The 21883-nt window shown below is 47.0% G+C and overlaps 1 protein-coding gene across 1 annotated transcript in view; it reads right to left on the bottom strand.

The window, feature by feature from the left end:
• SCFD2 (sec1 family domain containing 2) overlaps nucleotides 1–21883 on the bottom strand; it is a 338453-nt gene that overhangs the window by 11094 nt on the left and 305476 nt on the right. Inside the window, exons 7-8 of the mRNA XM_080662736.1 lie at nucleotides 15686–15820; nucleotides 117–236 (exon numbers count right to left, since the gene is read on the bottom strand). Of these exons, the coding sequence (XP_080518862.1) occupies nucleotides 117–236; nucleotides 15686–15820 (255 nt within the window). The remainder of the gene's footprint in view (nucleotides 1–116; nucleotides 237–15685; nucleotides 15821–21883) is intronic.

Here is a 21883-nt window from a genome sequence, read left to right as displayed (position 1 = left end):
CAGGTGGGACAGAAGCAGGGACGAAGATGAGAGCGCTGGGAAGTCTGATGAAGGGCCCGCGCTGCCCTTCCCACTCCTGCCCCAGGACTCATAACACCGAGGACTCCGACTGGTACCTGGGTTCCTGGCTTCAGGGTCGGCACAAGGTCTTTGATCATTTTGGCTTCAGAGACTGTGACTCCGCCCACCACGAAGAGGATCAGGAGAGGGTGGTCGCTGGGATGAGGCCGGCTCACCTGCAAAACAAACACCTCCTGTTAGCAATCAGAGGTGTTAGAGGCTTGTGAACCCAGGGACCGCTAAATGCACATGTCCCCTTATTACCTCCCTCCCAATATTTTATTGAAAGAAAATTTCAAGGAGTGGGGGCTCTTAAATAAGAAGAGAAGACGGAGGGGCACCTCATTCCTTCCTTATCGGTCTCCCGCTCTCAGCATACGCGTGCCCCTTCTTTGTTACACAGCTCTGTTTACTTCCTAGGAAGCACCTGCCACAGTCTGGGGGTCACCTGTTTGTGGCTGTCTCCTCTAGTAGTACATAAACTCCACAAGACAGGGATCTTGCCTGCCATTCCGGTTGAATTTCCAGCTTAGTGCAATTTCTGGCACACAGTAGGTGCTCAATAAATACCTATGGAATTGATGAGTAGTCAAAGCCCTAAGTAGGTGTTGGTGAAGGGTGTGAAAAGATGAAAGAGACTGGCATCCACCCTCCAGGAGTTACGGTCTAGTGCGGATTTCACACCCTTATCTCCTGCACACCAGCCTCAGCTGAGGACTTACTCTGCACCAAGCATGTCAAACTCGCGGCCCTTGGGCCACATGCCTCGTTTATTGGGTCCGTGTTAGCCTTTGAGTTTGACATGCTTGCTCTACATGGACCACTCCACCAGAGGCTGTGGAGAATTCCTCCTGGTGCGTCCCAGTTTCACCAATGAGCCAGTGTTATTATAAACTAAAACGCGAGTGACTCATAGCAACCCCTTAGGAAATGCAAAATGAACAACAGGTTGACTTAGTGACTAACTGAAGGAACAGTACGTTTGAGCCCCATCTGGAAGCCAGAGTTGGTTGGTTGAGGAGTGGCAGGAGAAGGGGAAGGGGTGTGAGCTGGGTTCCGGAGGCAAGCAGTCACCAGCTGGGCAGAGCAGGCGGAGGCCCAGCCAGGGCACGGGGAGCAGGGCATCATCACAGGAAGGATGCTGCGACTGCTCACGTGGCCATGGAAGCCAGAGGTGGGAGAAACAGGCTTCGGCCCCAGGGGTGGAGAGTGCCTTCACTAATTCACACTGGCTAATGCGCAAGCCCCGCTGGGGCCATTGGACAGTCCCCAGGAGTAGTGGGCAGGGCAGGCTGACAAGGAGCCCTTTCTTTTATCCCTGGTCCAACTCCTTTCTCTGTTGGGTTCTTCTGGCTACCTTCCCTGAATATACCCACTTTTCAACATCTTATTTTAAAAACACAAAGAGAATACGCTAAGTGCTTTCTGTTACGTAAGCTACTCCTTGGCTTCTGGAGAGGAAATTCAGACTGGAAAAGAAGGAAGGAAGGAAGGAAGGAAGGAAGGAAGGAAGGAAGGAAGGAAGGAAGGAAGGAAGGAAGGAAGGAAGGAAGGAAGAGGGAGGGAGAGCGCAGAGCCATATCTCTATCTTTTCCAAAGTGGGTGGTGGTGAATCAATGCTGAGAAAAGTTAGAAAACCTTCTGATTGTTAGAGAAAGACTGTCACTCATGTCCCCTGGCTTCCTGCCCATAGGCCTCCTTCGCCTTGACTGCACTTGTTGATTTCTTTCTTCTAATCCACACCCCATACACGTAACAGTCCGGCTGTGTCCCTGCCCCTGGGACTGCTCTCTGTGAAGTCACCAATGCCCATCATACGTAGGAGTCAATGGACACTTAGTCTTCATGTCACTGGCCATTTCTGTGTCATTTGTTACAGATGATAACATCTTTCTTGGCTACCACAATAGCACCCTCTTGGCTGTTCCTTCTACCTTTGTAATGGTTTCTTCTCAAATGTCTTCCATTTTTTTTTGGCCTGCCCCTCTAAATGTTGATGTTTCTTCGGGTCCACCTTTGGCCCCTTGCTCTCTTCACTTGATATGTCATCCCTGAAGGACTTCATCTACCCCTATGCCTTCAACAATCTTTTATGTATCTCCCAAATCTCTGTCTTTATTGCAACATCTCTATTGAGTTCCTGGACGCCTCCAGGATCCCTCATCTCAACAGGTCTCATGTTTGATGCACGGTCTCCCCCCTGGTCTATTCCTCCTCTTCACTCTCTAACAGCATCACCTCCTTACAGTCACCGGAGTCAGATACCTGAGAGTTATCATAGACTTGCTGTCTCTTTCATCTCCCAGATCAAGTCCTGTCCATTCTGCCCCCTCCCATTTAACCATCTCTCCTTGATTTACACTGTCCCTGTCCTGGTCAGGCTCTCATTCCCTCCTCACTAGATCGCTGCCAGCATCACTCATCTCTGTCCCTGGCCTGGCTCCCCCATCCATTCTCCTCATTCCTGCTTGAGGAAGCTTTCTAAAATGCAAATATTTATTACTGAATATAGTGCCTACCATATTAACCATTTTTATGTATTGCCTTATTCAATTCTCAAAACATCCTTAGGAAGCAAACAAAATCATTGGTGTATTTTGCAGATGAAGAGCTTGATGTTTCATACAGTGACACTGTGACTAAATCGTGGAACCAGAGGCCAAAGTCCGGAGGTCACAGCCTGGCACCCCTCAGCTCTAACTCATGCTCACATTCTCTCCAAAGAGTCTCAGAGTTCTGAGGCTAAAGTTCAGACTCCTTACTTTAGTATTTAATAAGGCTCTTATGACACGGCTTTGCTTTATGTCTCTATTTTTATCTCCTCCACACACGCTAATTGCTGGAGTCATTCACAATAAACTGAGATTTGCCTAAATGCATGGTATTTGCTTGTTTATTTGTTTTGGAAAATTTTGACAAACATATGACACTTTACTCAACATTTGTACTGAAAAGAGCATTTAACACAAGTGTTCAAGTCAATTTATTTCACAAAGCAAACCACCACCCAGATCCAGAAACAGAAAGCCAGCACCCTGGGGACCCTTTATGGCCCCTCCTGTCATTCCCTCACAAGGGAACCAACATCTTGACTCATAACACTCAACATTGTACCTTGCCTTTTTCACTCTACTACACCCTGAGAGTTTCCCATATTAATAGGAAAGACCTGCCTCCCATAGGCATTGGCTGGGACCATTGGTGGGTCTTGGCCTCTCTCTGCACCCCTGATGTCCCAGCTATTAAAGACTTTGAATATCACCTGCATCATATTGTTTTATGTAGCAGACATAGTTTCCTCTGGGTAAACTATTCTCACCTCCTCTTCTTTACCTCCTTCCCATGTACTCTCTTTAAAAAGCACCATCTCCCTACCCATCTCTCAACTCCTGTCCCAGGATCTAAATCTAAGGTACCTCTCTGCCCACTGGACTGCTTGCTACCTGGATATACTTGCTGTCTCCTCTCCTAGATTGTAAGATGCTAGAGTACGGACTGATCATAGTTACCTTGGTATTTTTGGCTTTGAGCATAGACCTAGTTTATGGTAACCTTTCTTTTTTAAAAAAAATATATTTTTATTGATTTTTTACAGAGAGGAAGGGAGAGAGATAGAGCGTTAGAAACATCGATGAGAGAGAAACATTGATCAGCTGCCTTCTGCACACCCCCTACTGGGGATGTGCCTGCAACCAAGGTACATGCCCTTGATCAGAATCGAACCTGGGACCCTTCAGTCCGCAAGCCGACGCTCTATCCACGGAGCCAAACTGGTTAGGGCTATGGTAACCTTTCAACAAATGTTGCATAAATAATGCCAATGCACGCATGAATGAGACCCACGGGTTAACCGGAGATGCCCCTCTTCTCTTAGAGATCTTTTAGATTTTTGCTTTATGTGTGGTTCTTCCTGGCTCACTGACCCAAAGTTACGTCTAGCCCTACAAACAATTGTTGTTTCTCCTTAACCCTGGGACAGAAATAAAACTGGCTGCAGAACTTCAAGTGAATGGCACGTTCCCAACGACATGTGCTTTCCATGAGCGAGTCTGGATGCTGAAGTACACTGCAAGAAGCTTGAAGGATGCATTGAGAGATGAAAAGGAAAAAAAGAAATGAACAGCAACAACAAAGAACAATACCCTGGGGCAAGGGGGAGGAGGGAATGTGGATTTTGGTACAAAGAGACGGGTCTGATTAATGCATGTTGCTGTTTGCTATTTTGGTTTCTGTTTAGATTTATGTTTTGATACCAGACTTTCCTTTTAGAACATGTCAAGTCAGCAGGCGATTGGGCGGTGGAGTCTCTTCCATCAAAATAGCACATTTTATAATGCGCCACGCACGGCTGGGTCCCCTTCTTTGGAGATGAAAGATTTAAACATCGTTACTGCCATTGCAAATGCACAGATTAATCAAGCCAGTCAGGCCCTCTGCTCTTTTTTTTTTTTTTTTTTCATCTTTCAAACTTTTGCTGGTTGTGACTTTAAGACCTTGGTTCTGGTCAGATAAGACCATTTCTTCCCACCATCCATGCCAGCCTTTGAAGCAGAGGCTGTTGAAACCTCTGCAGCTGTGGGCCCCCAGGCACTCTTTGATGTCCCTGTTGGTTTTCAAGAGGAGGGTTTCCGCAGCTTCGGGTGCTTCTGAGCTCTGCTTCTGAGCTCTTGTGGAGTTCTGGGAATCCTGCTGCCAATTCTCTTCTGCTCAGTTTCTCTTCGCGAGTGACTCACTTGTCTTTAGCGCGGGCAAGTGTCTTCAACAGGGGGCAGGACTGTGCACCAGAGCTTGGGCATGAGGGGCACCAGGCCCTGAGAACAGCCGTGCTGACTTTGAACATGGCTTGGGAATGGCTTTTCTCCCGACAGGAGTTATGAGAGCACTGCCACAGCCACCGAGCACTTCCTGTCCGCGCTGTGCTTTTCCCTCATTCACTGAGCCATTCCACAGCTGCTCATTGAGCAACTACTATGAGCCAGACACTTGTCTAGACACCAGGGATTCAGCAGAGAACAAACCAGAGAGGAGTCCCTGCTGTCGTAGGACTTACATTTCAGTTGGGGGAGAATGACAAAACCGTAAGTACACGGGGAAAAGAAAGGCGGTAAGTGCTGTGGAGGGTAATAAAGCAGGGGGTGGGCAAGCATGACCCTACACCAGCCTTAGCACCTATGAAGTAGGTAGAGGCTCCATTTCACAGTAGAGACAGAGTGAGGCTTGACGAGATGAAGTAACTGGTCCTCTCATTTGCTCTCACAGCCAGTGAGCACCCGGCCCTGTGGGGTCCAGCAGCGCTCCATCCCCCTGAGTGCCCACCCATCTCACCTTCCCTCTCCAGCCCAATGCCAGTGTGGCCTCGTGCCCCCTCTCACTGCTGCCAGGGTGATCTGTACAAAATATACACTGGTTACATACGCCTACAATATTTAGTGGTGCCGCATTGTTTTGGGTCAAATTTCTATCATTACAGCTCCTGCTTCTCTCTCTGTCTTCATATTGAGAACTACCTGTAGTTCCTTCCGTGTACCACGGCGTTTCGTCACTTTGTTCCTAACTCCTACTGGTCTGACATGTTCAACTCCTGGGAAGCTCCTCTGACATGGGACTGAGCTCCTCCTTCTCTGCACCCGCACGTCCCCTCCGGCACACACGCATCTCTTCTCCTGCAATCCGCAGTCTTCCTGCCCCTCTCCCTGACACGCCATGAGCTCCACGGGGTAATCTACGTCACGGTAGGGAGGATATCTAGTTTGTCTCTATATCTTCTTTATGCACCACGGTGATGAGCGCACAAACCGGGCTCTCCATGACTGCTCACTAGCAAAGTTCATAGACTGTCAAAACCAAGTTTTTTTTTGTTTTTGTTGAATGATTTCTACCAAAACCCATCTCACTAGAACTTATGGGTCATATTTAGCTAATGTTAGACAAAAATCAACCCCGACCTCATAGCATGGAGTATAATTAAGAAGAGGAAAATATAAACAATGGTTATAAATAGTGTTGCAAACGGGAATTCTAGAACCTCTACTTATTTAGTCATCAAACACCCAATGCTACGATGTTTTCCTCTTGTCAGAAAGACCATGAAGTGTACTTGGCCAAAGCCAACAGTTCATCTCTCTGAGTCTTGTTTTTCTTGTGTCAACAATGAGGGGCTGGACTAGATGATCTCCAGGTATGTCCAGCTCTCGCCGTCGGTCCAAGGATCTGACGTCACATTTCACCTGATGGCTCATGATTTTTGCCCTTCACCCCCACAGCGTATTTCAACCCTGCTGTGGGTGCTTCTGCAGGTCTTTCAAACAGATGTGGACAGTCTCCCGATCCCCATGGTTATGGGTGGGCCACTGGCAGCCAGGTAGTTATAGCGTGATCCTGCCCCTCAACCATGGTTGAATAATGGTCCAAGAACGGATCTCTGACCCAGGCGGGGCCAACTCTAGATCCTTCCTTGGGAATCAAGACTTGACCTAAGAAAGACAACGCTGAATCAAAGCTTAGCTTGTAAGAACCAAAAGCTGTGGATTAGCTCTCCAGTCGTTCATTCAGCCAGTACTGAGTGAGCACCTGCAGCATGCCCGGCCTGTTCTCAGCGTCTTCTGCAGGCTGGAGCATGTCTCAAAGGACCGCCTGGGTTCCCGGTGGCTTCCCAGTTCCCAGTCCCAGGCTTCCCGAGGCCTCCGCATCACTGCCCTCGGGTTCCCTGAGACATTCTTGGTCCTCACAGCAAACGATCCTTTCTCTGATTACGTTAGTGCCATTTGTTGGCATTTTAATTGCAACGAGAGCGTTTCAGCTCCCATCCCCCTCTCCACCACCAGCTTCTCAGGGCCTCGGAGCAGTTGTTCTGTGTTTCCTGTGGCCCTTTCCTCCTGCCCCCAAGGCAAGGACACTCTCAGACTAGCTCAGATGACGGGCCCAGAGTTGCCTGGGTCCTCTTTTTCAGAAATCTTTTTTATTTTTTTCCAATTAAACATGGCCACATAAGAAATGGAACAACAAAACAAAACACTTCTTAAAAACACACATAAAAAGAAATAAAATGGCCTCATGCAATTTTCAGATAAAACCACCCTGCTCACGCCAAGTCCAGTGGAGGAAACATCTTGACAAATCATGTCCGTTAGTCAAAACAAGCTGGGGTCCAAACACATGGAGTAGATATAAAATATATTATTTTCAGGAGACTGAAACCCAAACCACAAATTCCAGAAACGCATTTTAAAAGTGCTGCCCATTAGACACGCTAGTTTTAAATTAAATTAACGTTGTAGTGAGGGGGAAGGTATGTTTCGGTTTATTTATTAGATCACTATCGAGCTTTCCTGTAAGGAGATCAAGGTGCTCCGGGAACGGGCGTTTGTAGAGAAGATTGGGTGTTTGAAGAACGCCAGGTTCTGCCAGAGCGGCTCCTCTCCAGAGTGATCCCCCCTCCTCCTAGGGCACTGCCCTTTGAAGCCCAGCTTTATGTGGCTAACCACAGTCCTTCTGGCTGAGGAGTGCATTTGGCTGGCCTGAAACACTTTCTTAGAGAAACATGAAGAGTGATCTCATGGGCACGCTCACTCTTCTCCCCTGCATTACCTTACACGGCTCCATGGAGTGAGCTGGGGAGAGGAAGGTCCTGCAGCTCAGTTTCTTATCACTCCTCTGCTCAGTTTTTCTTCCTTCCTTCCTTCCTTCCTTCCTTCCTTCCTTCCTTCCTTCCTTCCTTCCTTCCTTCCTTCCTTCCTTCCTTTTTTTTTTAAAATATATTTTATTGATTTTTTACAGAGAGGAAGGAAGAGGGATAGACAGTCAGAAACATCGATGAGAGAGAAACATTGATCAGCTGCCTCCTGCACACCCCCCACTGGGGATGTGCCCGCAACCAAGTTACATGCCCTTGACCGGAATCGAACCCGGGACCCCTCAGTCCGCAGGCTGACGCTCTATCCACTGAGCCAAACCGGTTTTGGCTTTCTTTCTTTCTTTCTTTCTTTCTTTCTTTCTTTCTTTCTTTCTTTCTTTCTTTCTTTCTTTCTTCCTTTCTTTTTTGGAGATTATATTATTTAAAAAAGATTATGGGCAAAGAGCAGACAGGCCTTTCATTACCAAAGCCTTTTGGGACTCACCTTAAAACCAGGTCTGAAGTGTAAGTGAATTTTCCATCCTCTAGGTTGTAGGGAAAACTCTGAAATTCCACCAAACACCTTCCTTGCCGAGCTGGACAGTTAAACATATATTTAGGTCAGTGGTCGGCAAACTCATTAGTCAACAGAGCCAAATATCAACAGTACAACGATTGAAATTTCTTTTGAGAGCCAAATTTTTTAAACTTAAACTTCTTCTAACGCCACTTCTTCAAAATAGACTCGCCCAGGCTGTGGTATTTTGTGGAAGAGCCACCCTCAAGGGGCCAAAGAGCCGCATGTGGCTCGCGAGCCGCCGTTTGCCGACCACGGACTTAGGTGGAGTATACACTGTATTTCCCAAAAGTGGCCACAAGAATATTTTCTGCTCCTCATGCTCTTGCTCTCTTCTCAAAGGAAAGAGTGTGTCCCCTCCCCTCGACCCTGCGTGGGCCCTGGTGCCTGCCTGCACACATGGAGTGCTGTGAGAGAGATGCTGTGTGGCTTCTGAGACTTCCCTCTGGCGCGCTCTCTCAGGAGTCTGGTCTTGCTGGCCTCTGGTTCCTTGTCCTTGGAACACAGCTGCCATGCTGTGAGGAAGCTCAGGCCACGTGGGGAGGCCTGCGTGGGAGGAACTGAGTCCCCTAACTGCCCGGCTGGGCTGGGCTACCCGCCCACAGTCAGCATCAACTTGTGAATGCGCCATCTTGGAGGTGAATCCCTCCCTGTTGAGCTCTGCCCAGAGTACTGGCACAGCTTCATGAACAGAATAAATGATCAATATTATTTTAAGCCAGTGTTTGGAGACGGCTTCTTATGCAGCAATAGATAACCAGAACGGGGGGATGAAGGACTTCTCTGGACAGTCTGATGTATACAGAAGCGCATGCTAAAGCAATACAGAGAGCGATTTTAGCAAGTTGCAGTATGATGCAAACACGGTTCTGACTTTAGTAAGGGCAGAATCCAGCTGCTCTGACTTCCCTCTCACGGAGGATTTACTTGATGCAGAAAATCTTAGATTCACAGGCATTTTTCTTAACTTTCACTGGCTGCAGGCATTTACATGAATGAGATGGACGTCTGCGAGCCACTTCCCAGTGTCTGGGATGGAGCCTCCAGTCCCGCACAGCGCGGAGGCTGTGAGGAGGGCCGAGCACGTGCTCTCTCCCAGCAGGTGGAGGCCATGCTTCCGGAGTGTTCCTGGCGGAGTGTGTGTCCTGAGTGGCCAGGGTCTGGCCCTGTGGCCTCTATCCCCGTGAACCGTCTTGTCACGGAAATTCACCAGCTCCCTACAGCTGGCCCCAGGAGGCACAGGTTATGTCCCCCGCGACTGGGGATATCAACAGGTTGGACACACGGTGGAGAAGAAGGGGTCTGTCTGGAGAAACAAATTGCAGCCTTATAAACGTGGCTTCCACCGGCCCAACAAAAAGAACATTTGATGCCATGTCTCTTTGGCAACAGCACATCAATAGTGAAACCTGAAGCTCTTGAGCGTCTGTTCTCTGCTATTTAAGTCACTTGTCCACTCAGCAGCTGGTCTGTATGCACCAAGTGCCTACGCACTGGCTCTGCACGGGGACACAAAGTCACTCAAGGCGGACTTTTCTCCGGAGTCACAGTCTGGCCAGGATCACACACTCACAAAAATGGGAGTAGGAAATACTTAACCAGCACATACTGTAGGCCAGGCACTGTCCTGAGTGCTCTGGATGCATTAACTCATTTAATTCTCAGAACAACCTACACAGTCGGTACTGTTATTGTCCCCATTTCACAGATGAGGAAACAGAGGCCCAGAGAGGTTAAGTGATGCACCCAAGTCACACAGCTAGTTCTAAGCCATACGGTCTGACGCGGACGTGTTACCACTCCTCCCTATTGCCTCCTGGGGCCAGCTGTAAAGACATAAGCGGTAGAATGAAGTGACTGCTGTTAGGCAGCATATACTAGTTGGCCTTCTATTATTTACAAAACCAGACAAAGTCATTACAGATATTAAATAGAAAAGAGGTCCCCAAATCTCCCCCAGAACACTCATCCTGCTGCCTAACCACCTGTGAGGACGTCTCTCCCCCCGACTCCTTGGAGCTCTCCCACGACAGAACCCGCCCTTTGCTTCTCTCTGTTCCCTAGAGACAGAGAGGCTGGAAAGGGGTCTGCAGCTGTGTGTGGACAGGAGCACAGACCGCAGGTTTCCTTGACGGAGCTGGAGGTAGGCGTCCATCTCCCCCACGCCCTGCCAGCACGGTGGTGAGTGGGAGCGAGTGGCCGCTGCCTCTCTGGGGTTACGTAAGGACAAGACAATGACCAGCTTCGCCTAGTTTAGCAGCTGGAAAGGAGGGTCAGGGATTCCTTTGAGGGTCACTGGAGTTGACTGATCTACCCCCTGTGAAGTTGTTGAGATACAGCTTTTGTTTCACACATTGCGGACCGATCACGAGAATTTGCCAGCTTTGTTTAGTTACACTTCATATTGCACAGTGTTTTACAAAGTATCATACTTTAAAAAGATATTAGCTTGTAAGGACATGTAATAAATAACTTCAAAATGCAATGGGTATTTAATTTTAAAGCTTGCCTTTAGGATTTATGTAAAATGTTTTTGTACTGGTTCAATAGAAACTTATCTGGTCACTGGGTAAAGCCAGCAATAAAACTACTGGTCCTCAATGTGTTAAGGGCAGAAAGTCGGAACAAGGAGCCAATGACTCTAACTGACCACTGGGGCCACCCTCCGGACCTTCAGCAAGTGCCTGCTGTGTGTAAAGCCATGGGGACTTAGCCTACGTGTTGAGGATGCAGAAATAAATAGACCTAGACCAGCCCTCCATTCTCCTAGCCACAGCTTTCACGTCCTTTTGATTGTGGCCTATAGTGAGAGATACATTTGAATCGTATGTGTGTATGCATGCACTGGGTTGTTCTGTTCACCTTGCTAGTTTGTTCTTTTCTTTTTTTCATTCAAAAAAGTGATTACAATCCAATAAATTGATATCTTTTGTTGTTGTTAATCCTCACCCAAGGATATTTTTTTCCATTGATTTTCAGAGAGTAGAAGGGAAGGGGAGAGACACAGAGAGAGAAACATTGATGTGAGCGACACATCATTGGTTGCTCCCCCATGTGCCCCAACCAGGGCCAGGGATCGAGCCTGCAGCTGAAATAGAACCTGAGACCCTTCAGTCCTCCGGCCGATGCTCTAACTACTGAGCCAAACTGGCTGGGGCCAATGAATTGGTATCTTGATCCCTACTGTGCAGTGGACCAAGCTGTGCAGCTAGAAAACACTGGGAAAAGATACCCAACGTGTATCGTTATAAAACGATGTATAAATGAAGCCACAGAGGTGTGTGCGAAAGGTACGGAGCCCTGAAGAAGACATGCGTTGGGGGCCTGGAAAACCCTCTCCTGTGTTCTTGCTGTTACCTGTTGTGGGGCACCTGCAGCGCACCTGTGGGAAAGTCTGCCGGCCCCATTCCTAGCACATCTCTCACCAGCTTCTCAATGGCCCTCAGCCACACCATCCTTTACGGATACTGCACCTGGGTGACGTGAACTGACGTCACCTGTGACACCAGCGGGGAGTCCAGGGACAGGGTAGCCCAGCTCTAGAGCTCTGTGAATTCCCTGAGCACAAGGATCCCACAGGGACGCCTGCCTTTCATCTGACTCAGTCTTTTTGTTTCTTTCAGGCTCAGCACCCATTCAGTGAGTCTTGAGTGGGGGGGTGGGCGGGGAGTAGGCCCTGGAGGAAAAGCGTGGGCCAGCAAGTGGCAAGAAAGCAATGACTGTTGATACAGAGATGTGATGTGAAGAGGCAGCTCAATGCCAAAACACAGATTTCTTCTCCTGGCAGAGGTTGGGGGGGTGGGGGTGGGGGTTGGGGGGGCTGCGCACTGCCAATGAGCGGTGGGGCCAAGTCCCAGGAAAGCAGACAGGGTACCAGCAGATGCCCTGGGAGATGTCCCTCACACTGGCCGCCTCGATGGCCAGTGTAGGCATGGAATTAATTCATGACCCGCACAGACACGGAAGAGGGAAAATATCTGTGCTAACGTGTCATCATGAAGAAAAGAATTAATGACATATGAATATTTAACTTCTAAGAAAACGCCTGAAGCATCCTGGAGCCAAAGCATGTGGTGAGGAGCAGGGGCTTGGGAGTAAGACGGGCCAGGGCCAGATCCTGGCGTCCCATCTCCTGTGTGCTTTCCTGGAAAACACCTGAGGACAGAGAGGAGTACGAGTTCACGCCTCCGGCTTAACCTTTCAGGGCCCAGTTTCCCCAGTGGGAAAGCAGGGGGACCGATAAAACCTACCTCCTAGGATCGTTGTGAGGTTTACATCCGAGAATGGCTGACCCAGGATACATGCTGAGCACAGGCTGGCTGCATAACGTTGGGCCGTAAGTGAGAAACAGGGGAAAGCAGGACCAGGGCGGGCTGGTAAGAAGCCACAGCCACGTGGGATTCGCCTGCCTCCTGCATCTCCTCTCCACTGGCCTCAACGCAGACAGAGTCACCCTTTCCCGAGGGCCTCACCTCTGCCTCAAAGAGGAAGCCACAGTTAGTTTCTCAAAGCCCTATTGGCTATTCCTCTCTACGTTTGTCCCAATTTTGTTGAAACCCTGAACACACAGGCCAGAGATAACTTTCCTTGCCAAGTTCCATGGAATGGTGGGAAGAGCCAGCCACCGACTGAACACTGGAACGGGAGGGCTCTTTGGCCAGCCCTCCGAGATTCTCCCACCCCTTGTAGGCAGATGAGGCGCACCTGGCAACGGAGAGCAGAGGTCCAGCAACTGGGGGCTGGGGCTGGGGACCGAGGGCCAGGATGGATCCCGACAGCTGCTGGGAGCACACACATTCTTTTCCCTTAAACCCATGACTTGGAAGCCTCCTGTGAGATGGGTCTTGGTGTGCAGGAGGGTTTCTTTATGACCCCAACTGTGGAGGCTTGAAGGGGAGGAGCACAGCGGTCTGGTGGGGCCCAGGAGGGTTCTGCCGTCTTCCTAAGCAAAGCCCACCCTGGGACCGTGAAGTGTCTGACCACAGGGAGGGCGGCAGAAACACTCCGCAGCACTTAAACGGGTGACTTCAAAATGTGGCGTCTCATGGTTCACGAAACAGTGGTGGAAACCACCAGCGGACGGTCCTCCTACCGGGGCCTGCAGCGCTGCGCAGCCCCTGAGCATGTTAAGGCACTGCGAAGCCCAGCGGCAAACGTTTTGCCTCGATTTGCTGTTTAACCCAGTATTTCTCAAACATACTTGGTCACCGGCCCTTTCGCTAAGGAACAAGTTCTTCTGTGGAACATCGCTGGGCAAAGAGCGAGTCAGGGCCTCCCCCCATGCTCACTGGCCTCTCTACAAACGAGAAACTCGTGTGGCGAGCAGAGGGCAGGCAGTTCGAGCTCCACGTGTGCCCTTGGCCAGGCCGTGAAGGCAGCGGCCTGCCTGGGAAAGGACACACAGCCCCCGGGGCCAGCCTCAGACCTCACTGACCGGGCCTGAAGGTCCACGCTGGTTACTGTAGTCTCTCTTCAGGGTGAGGGCCAAGCTTCTGAGGAAGGAATAGGGTGCTCCAGCGGAGAAGGTCAGAGGCCATGTCTAGCCTGGAAGTTTCTGTATGAACCAGCCGTCAGGAAGGGCCACTGAACAACCCTGGGCTACCCTCAACACAGGAGCCCAACACAGGAGCCTCAGAAAAACCTTGGGAAGCTGATCTGTGCTGCATTATTTAAAACACACACACACACACACACACACACACTCTCACACACACACACACACACACACACACACACTTCACCAGCACTCATTGCAGCAGAAGTTGCTGATCATTGGGAACAGCGGGAAGGAGATCGGCACGTCCATTCCGGCCGTGAACTGCGCGGTTTCGAGTCTGATTGTCTGGCTTCTGTCCTCTGGCTTCAGGGTGGACCAGTTCTCCTGGCAGATGCATATATGAACTCTATGTAGATTAATTCATGATTTCAAAGACGCTTTGAAGCTGGCAAAACATTCTGTTATTTCCAAGAGTTATTACAACTGAAATCCTGGCACAGACTGGGAGGTCAGCCTGTAATCTTATTTAGATCCTTTTAAATTCAGAAACTTTACAGTGGGTTAAAAATAGATCGCATCTGTGTACTTCTGCTCCTTTCATCCCCACTGCAAAGGCTGTGCAGTGATTTTTGACCTACCCTCGCTATTAGCCGGAGAAATCCTAGCACTTGTCAACTGGGAATGTGTGGGCCCAAACAAGTCATTTTTAAATGCAGATTGAAGCAGCCACTGAGGAAAGCAGTATGAAGTTACCTCAAAAAATTGAAAATGGAAATGCCTTATGATGCAGCTATTCCACTTCTGGGAATATGTCTGAAGAAACTGAAACACTAATTCGAAAGAATACATGCACCACTGTGTTCACTGCAACGTTATTTACAACAGCTGAGACTTGGAAGCAGCCCCAGCCAGTCTGGCTCAGTGGATAGAGTGTTGGCCTGCGGACTGAAGGGTCCCAGGTTCGATTCTGGTCAAGGGCATGTACACTGGTTTCAGGCTTGATTCCTGGCCCTGATCAGGGCATAAAAAGTCAACCAATCCATGTGTCTTTCTCACATCGATGTTTCCCCCTCTCTGTCTTTCTCCCTTCCTTCCACTCTTTCTAAAAATCAATGGAAAAATATCCTTGGGTGAAGATTAACAACAACAAAAACAAAAAACAAAACAAACAAAAAAAAGATTTGGAAGCAGCCCAAGTGCCCATCAGTAGATGAGTAAATAAAAAAGCTATGATACATTTACACAATGGAATACTACTCAGTCATAAAAAAGAAGTCTTACCTTTTGTGACAGCATGGATGGACCTGGAGATTATTATGCTAGTGAAATAAGCCAGTCAGAGAAAGACAAATACCATATGATTTCACTTACATGTGGAATCTAACAAACAAAATAAACTGACAAACAAAATATAAACAGACTCATAGATACAGAGAACAGACTGACTGACAACTGTCAGGGGAGATGAGGGTTGAAGGATTGGGTGAAAAAGGTGAAAAGATTTTAAAAAATGTGTTTTAGGGTGATGCTAACCATATGACTGAGCAAAGTTACTCGTTATCCTGCATAATAAGTTCTAGAACTAATAACAGCAGGCTGTCACCAATTAAGAACAGCAGAACAGTACATGGATTCGTGTGGCATGGAAATGTGGCCAGGCAGGAGAAACATTTTCAACAGTGCTACCCTGCCCTGAAGGGCTGTGTCTTCACATTTCAACCAGGAAAGATCCCAGTGCGTAGATCAAAAGAAACCAGAGGAGGCTGGAAGGGCAGGCTGCTCTTAACCAAAAGTTAAGTGAAGATTGCACCTGGTTTCAGAAGAGTCAAAACACTGCACGGTATCTTATATGGCACCCAACGGGTGAAGGGGGTGCCAGCATTTTCATGCCGGCAAAGATAGCATTCCATTCAGGATGACCTCTCTGCGGCAGCTTTACCTTCATGAACATGCTAAATCCAGTCTTAAGGAGGTCGGTGAGGCCTGACGACATGTGCTCAATATCAACAGGATCTGGCCTTTCGGGATCAAATATTTCCTCCACAACCTGCTTCAGCAACGGCTTGTAGGATGCCTGGAAGGATAAAATATTGTGCTGTGAGCAACAGGGTTTGTCTGGAGAGAGGATGGCTTTATCTGCACCCAAGGAAACAAAACAAGGTTATTTTGATACTGAGCAAAGGCTATGATTTTGTGTGTGAAAAGGCAATTACAACAACATTGGATTTTTTGGTAAATTTTCACCCCAGTACCTCAGCACTAATTGTTGTTTCTCGTATTCCTTATAGAAGCAAATCTCTCATCCCTAGAGCTATAATCACAGAATGGCTAGTTTTTCAATTAAGATTGAAAGTGATAATTTTATATATGAAGTATGCTGGGAAACAAAGTATTGTCATTTGGTACAGACATAAAGATGGTCTCCACTTTTTCCTAAACATTGTTAGAACTATGCTCCTTCTGCTAGGAACTCAAATGTTTTCTTTCTTTCTTTTTTTTTAATGTCTTTATTTATTTTAGAGAGAGGAAGGGAGCAGAGAAGAGGAAACATTGATCAGCTGCCTCCTACACACTCCCTACCTGGGATCGAGCCCACAACCCAGACATGTGTCCTGACTGGGAATATAACGGGTGACCTCTTGGTTCCTGGGTTGACGCTCACACCAGCTGAGCCACACCAGCGGGCAGAACGAATGTTTTGTTGCCGTCCAAGCCCAAGGCATTCCCTCCTTCCTCTACAGAGCTCAGCTCCAAGTAGGACTTGGACAGAGAAAGCAGCCAAGGTGCCAAAAAGGAATCCGACCAAGGCCAGGGCTGAAGAGAGGCAGGCCACGCGGTGCTATAAACATTTCAGTAGAATTTAGTTGAACTTTTGATAAATAATGCTAAATGCTTTCCTTTTCTGTGACCTGAATAGCCTATCCACACTTAGTAATACTTGGAGGCAGCTCGTCTAACTGAGCATGCTCCCCACCTCTTTCCTTGGTTCTCTCTTCCTGTCAGTGGGATCACCTTCCTCCCAGTCCTGTGGCTGCCTCTGCTGCTCCAGTTCCACAGGGCACCCGAGTGTGAGCATCAAGGATAAAGGAAGAAGGAATGACTTCCCTCCACGCATTCTCTCAATCTATTCTATCTCTACTGCGTCTGTTACAGGCTCAGAACAGCCAGGCTCCCATGGAGCACCAGTGAGATGTCTTGAACTTCTGTTTTTCTCTTTGCATTGGCCAAAACTGTGAGCTGCCTTTAGCAAGTGTCCAGGATATTTGGTGTATTGACTTCATCTCTGGCTTCATCTAGCTTTTCTCACTGTCATTTATTTTTTACTCTTATTTTCCCTTTATTCCTATTTTCTTACCTAAAATATCTTAAAAATAAAGCAGGGCATTTACTATCAAAATCATAATCATTTAGCCAGAATGCAACCGGTGCATTTGTCAGGGATAAATGCAGGGAAAAATAGCAACTGCTCAGTTGAGGGGTGTAGCCTTCTTATGTTTATTGGTCAAGTAGACCATTACATGCCCAGAGATCTCACAGGTTAATGCTTTTGAAAGTAAAGCACTGGGCAGAAACACCGATAGGACAGAAATTAACACACACACACACACACACACACACACACACACACACGTCAACCTTCCTCATAATAAAGCTATATCCAGAGAAATTTTAAAAAGTTACCATACATGCAAAAATCTATAGATTTAAAAACACTCTTGATGAGGCCATCATGAATTGAAACTCTCATATATGGCTGATGGAAGGGTACATTGCTACAATTAGTTTGGAGAGCCATTTGGCAAAACCTATCAATATTACAATTGCATTTGACCTAGCTATTCCACTTGTAGGAATTTATCCTATAAATATGCTGATATATGTAAATGATGCTCATAAAGAACTATTTATTGTTTGTAATAGCAACAGATTGGAAACAACTCAAGGGCCTATCATTAGGGAGATGTTTAATAAAGGGATGCATCTACAGGAGGGGACACTATGAAAGTGAAGAGGGAAGTCCTCTGTTGACCTGGCAAAAAGGAAGGTGCAGAATAAAGTGTGGGTGAAAAAAGCAAGGTGAGAAACAGTGTACGATGGGCTGGACTTATGTGGAATGTGTCATGTGTGTATTTGTTGGAATACGGAAAAAATAAACTCTGATGTGATATACAGAGACTACCATGAGCAGTGATCCTGGGACAGGGGACTGGAGAAGGGACAGACATGGCAGGGAAACTTTTCAATGTATTGCTTTTTTAATTTTTATTTTTTCAATATATTGCTTTATAAAAACACAGTTAAAACACCACTACAAACAGCAACAGGATTTTTTTCACTTGTTGAAAATGAATAGATTGTGGATGGAAGAGAATAGAGTAAAACACACCAAATGTTAATTAGGCTATCTCTAGGTTCTGGGAGTGGGGAATATTATTTTCTTCTTTTTTCAAAATTTCCAGAATTAATAAGTATACTTCTAGAAGGACAATGTAATCCAATAAATACTTGCAATGTTAAGAAAAATAAAGGTCATAGAATGACCTCTGAATTCTATAAATCCTCTTCCTTGAGTAAACCGTCTTCCGAGTCCTATCATCTCAGCCTTTCTGGACATTTGATCTCTTAAACTTCAACACTCATCTCTTAAAACTGCTCCCAAGTTACATATTATGTAGAAGAGACATCTCAATTCTTTATCAAAACAACTAAGCACAGCCTGGCCAGTGTGGCTCAGTGATGAGCGTTGACCTATAAACCAAGAGGTCACGGTTCAATTCCAGGTCAGGGCACATGTCCAGGTTGTGGGCTCGATCCCCAGTGGGGGGCATGCAGGAGGCAGCTGATCAATGATTCTCTCTCATCATTGATGTTTCTCTCTCTCTCCTTTCCTCTCTGAAATCAATAAAAGTATATTAAAAAACAACAACAACTAAGCACAGAACAATAAGTAACACTGTGCCTTTAATAAGCAAGATTTGGAAAAGAGTCGCTCAGGTACAAAGTGGTACTTGTTTTGTGACTTAGCCCACACCTTTCTTCGATTTTCTAATTAGGGTTTTAATTAGATGAGAACCTTTGGCTCCTGCCTCTTGGCCATGTAGCTTGGATTGCTTTGTGTTCCGAATCCTGTCCCTGAAATCTGACTGGAACGGACCGCTTTGGCAGTGGCTTCTCAGATGAGAAACCTCAGATGGTTCTGGAATTTTCTACTCAGCCAGAAGCTACCCACTTCTGAGAAAGGACCACAGAGAAGGTGGTAATGGGGGACAGGATGTCTTCCTCAGCGCCCTGCTCAAAGTTTCCCTCGCACGCTAGAAAGGGCCGGAGGGGAGATGAGTCGTGTAGTTTGTCTCAACATTAACAGGATTAACCATAGTAATTTAATTTTCCTGATCAAACATTCCCTACCAGTTCATCCTTATTGGGGGGTGGGGAGAGGAGAGGAATTAAAGACACAGACGTTTTCATCCTTTCCTGATCTTGCTGGTCATTTATCCCTTGCTTACACCACACCCAGTGTGTGTTGGCAGTAGGGGTCTGTGCCCGCCTCAATCACTCAGACACCAGGTTCCTCCACTCCCTCAGGCGCCGAGGTCCCCACCGCAGCTCTTGCAGCTCATCATCAGATGAGGAAAGAGTGTATGGAGGGTTTCCAGAGAGATTTCAGGGGCTCTGCCCGAAAGTGATCTGTATCACTCCTACTATAATTCATTGGCCAGAATTAGTCACAAACCTACATCTACCTGCAAGGGACTCTGGAAAGGGTGGCCTCACTGTGCCAGAGGGAAAAGAAGTGGAGTTTGGGGTCCAGATACATTGTCTCTGCTGCAGACATATTGTAAAGTCAGATTGAAACATTCATATAATTAATCCCTTAACAACTGACAAATTGCATGTTGTAGTCAAAGTACTATTAAACCCTTTTCCCTTCTGCATAAGAATTTGACCTTTGGTTAACTTTTTAGCTATTTCCCTGGAAACCTGATAAGGGAAGAATGTCAAACTCTAGCCAGGCAAGATTGCTTAGGATAAAAGTGACCCCTTCTTGGTTAACTGCATTAGACTGGGAGGACTATAAATACTGGATAGAAGGCCAGACCTTTGGGCTTCTCTGAGTCTGATGACTCTTGCACGACTGGCATAACTGGGCACATGCCTTGGAGGGATGCTGGAAGCTACACTGTGCAGTTGTTCCAGAGAAACTGGCTCCTATGGGAGACGAGGGCTTTAAGGCAGGGAACTGCCCCCCTCCCCCCCGCGGCCCCCAATGTGAGTCTAGTTCCCGCACTCCTGAGCTGTCACCTCGGGACCAAACTGAGTAGCGGTGGTCACAGGGACTAACAACTCCAGGGAAGGAGAATGCCCGCTGCTTCCTAATGGTGAGTGTGTTCCAGTCTTGGGCAGACTGGTGTCAAGTGGGGGCTATGACCACAGAGCCGACTTACCCGCCAGGCACACCACACACAGAGCCTGCGTAGGACCCGTGAGACTTTTAGGGACCCATGAAAATGCAGTAATTTCTTTTAAAATTAGAAGAAAAAAAATAACTTTTAGGTCAAAGAAAATGTTTTGATAAATACTATTTATATATTTGTCTCTACACCAATACAATGGCATAATAAAATTTTTGGTATTTTTTATTTTTATAGAGGAAGGGGGCCACAAACTCAAAGCTGCTTAGGGCCATGAAAATCATATTACCCTGTATGACAGTGTCCTGAGGCTGCCTGAAGGTTTGTTAGAGCCCAAAGAGACCCCGATAGGTATTACATATGAAATAATTACAGTTACAGAAAGTGATCTTACACCAGAAACTCTTTTTTTTTTGGAAGTTAACTGGTTTATTCAAGGTCACGAAGCTGGTGAATGGTGAAGTCAGGATTTGAACCCAGGCAGGTGGCTTCTGAGTGTTCCTTCTGAAAACCAAACTGCCTGATGAGAAACTCTTTTTCTTTCAATGGCCAGTATCTCTTCTAGAACAAACTGCACTTTTAAAAATGCCATATTTAATTAAATTATGAAAAATAAAATATTTATGTCTATGTCCATGGTTATTCTTTTGTGAAGGAGATGTGTGATTAGGTCTAGAACTGTGGTCGGCAAACTGCGGCTCGCGAGCCACATGCGGCTCTTTGGCCCCTTGAGTGTGGCTCTTCCACAAAATACCACGGCCTGGGAGAATCTATTTTGAAGAAGTGGCGTTAGAAGAAGTTTAAGTTTAAAAAAGTTGGCTCTCAAAAGAAATTTCAATTGTTGTACTGTTGATATTTGGCTCTGTTGACTAAAGAGTTTGCCGACCACTGGTCTAGAAGACTTTTATTGACCTGATTCTTGCTCTCGAAGAAAAGTATTGACATAGCAGGAGTTTCTGCCAGTATACACGTCAGAGATAATTTTGAGAAACTAGCTTAACTCTAATATCTTCTTGAATTTGGTGCACATTAAAGATGGCCCAGGATTAATTTCCAAGAAAACCTGAGTTGTTGCCACAGCCACATACCATGGGTCAGGGCTGCTGACCTCGCTTTGCCGGTTGGTGACGGTGCAGCGAGGGACTCAGTCCTGTTCCTGAAGATGCTTCTGCCTTTTCTGCCAAATTGACTCTCAACAACCAACTCCTCAGGAAAACGTGTAGACTTGTAAAGACAATATTCATTCTGTTTCAATCGAAGACTGTTCAAAAACATCTGTTCAAATCTGCTCATGGCTTTGACTATTCCATGATTTATTTATTTTTATTTTTTGCTATACTAAGATATTTTCTCCTTTCATCTTCTTAAAGAAAATGGTTTGCTCATCCATTCATCATCCATCCATCCATCCATCCTTCCATTCATCCATCCTTCAAAGTAGAAGCAGATTATGTACTTCAAATTTTTTTTGAGTGCAGTCCCTTCCATTTCAATGTGGGGACACCAAAGCCCAGAGCTCTTACTAGGGTGCACGAGTTCACAGAGGCATTTAGAAGCAGTAAAGGACAGCCGCTTTCCCAGACCCCAGTTTAGTCCTGGCTCATGCTGATTCTTTCAGAAAGGACACTTAGCAGGTCTGGGTTAGGGGGGCAGAGTCAGGACTTGGAAAAGAGCACCAGGTGGCCAGGGCAGGGGTGTGACCGAGACGGGGCCGACAGACTGTG

Source organism: Plecotus auritus (assembly GCF_963455305.1).
Source record: "Plecotus auritus genome assembly, chromosome: 1".
NCBI classification, from domain to species: Eukaryota; Metazoa; Chordata; class Mammalia; order Chiroptera; family Vespertilionidae; genus Plecotus; species Plecotus auritus.
This window is presented reverse-complemented; position numbering and strand designations above follow the sequence as displayed.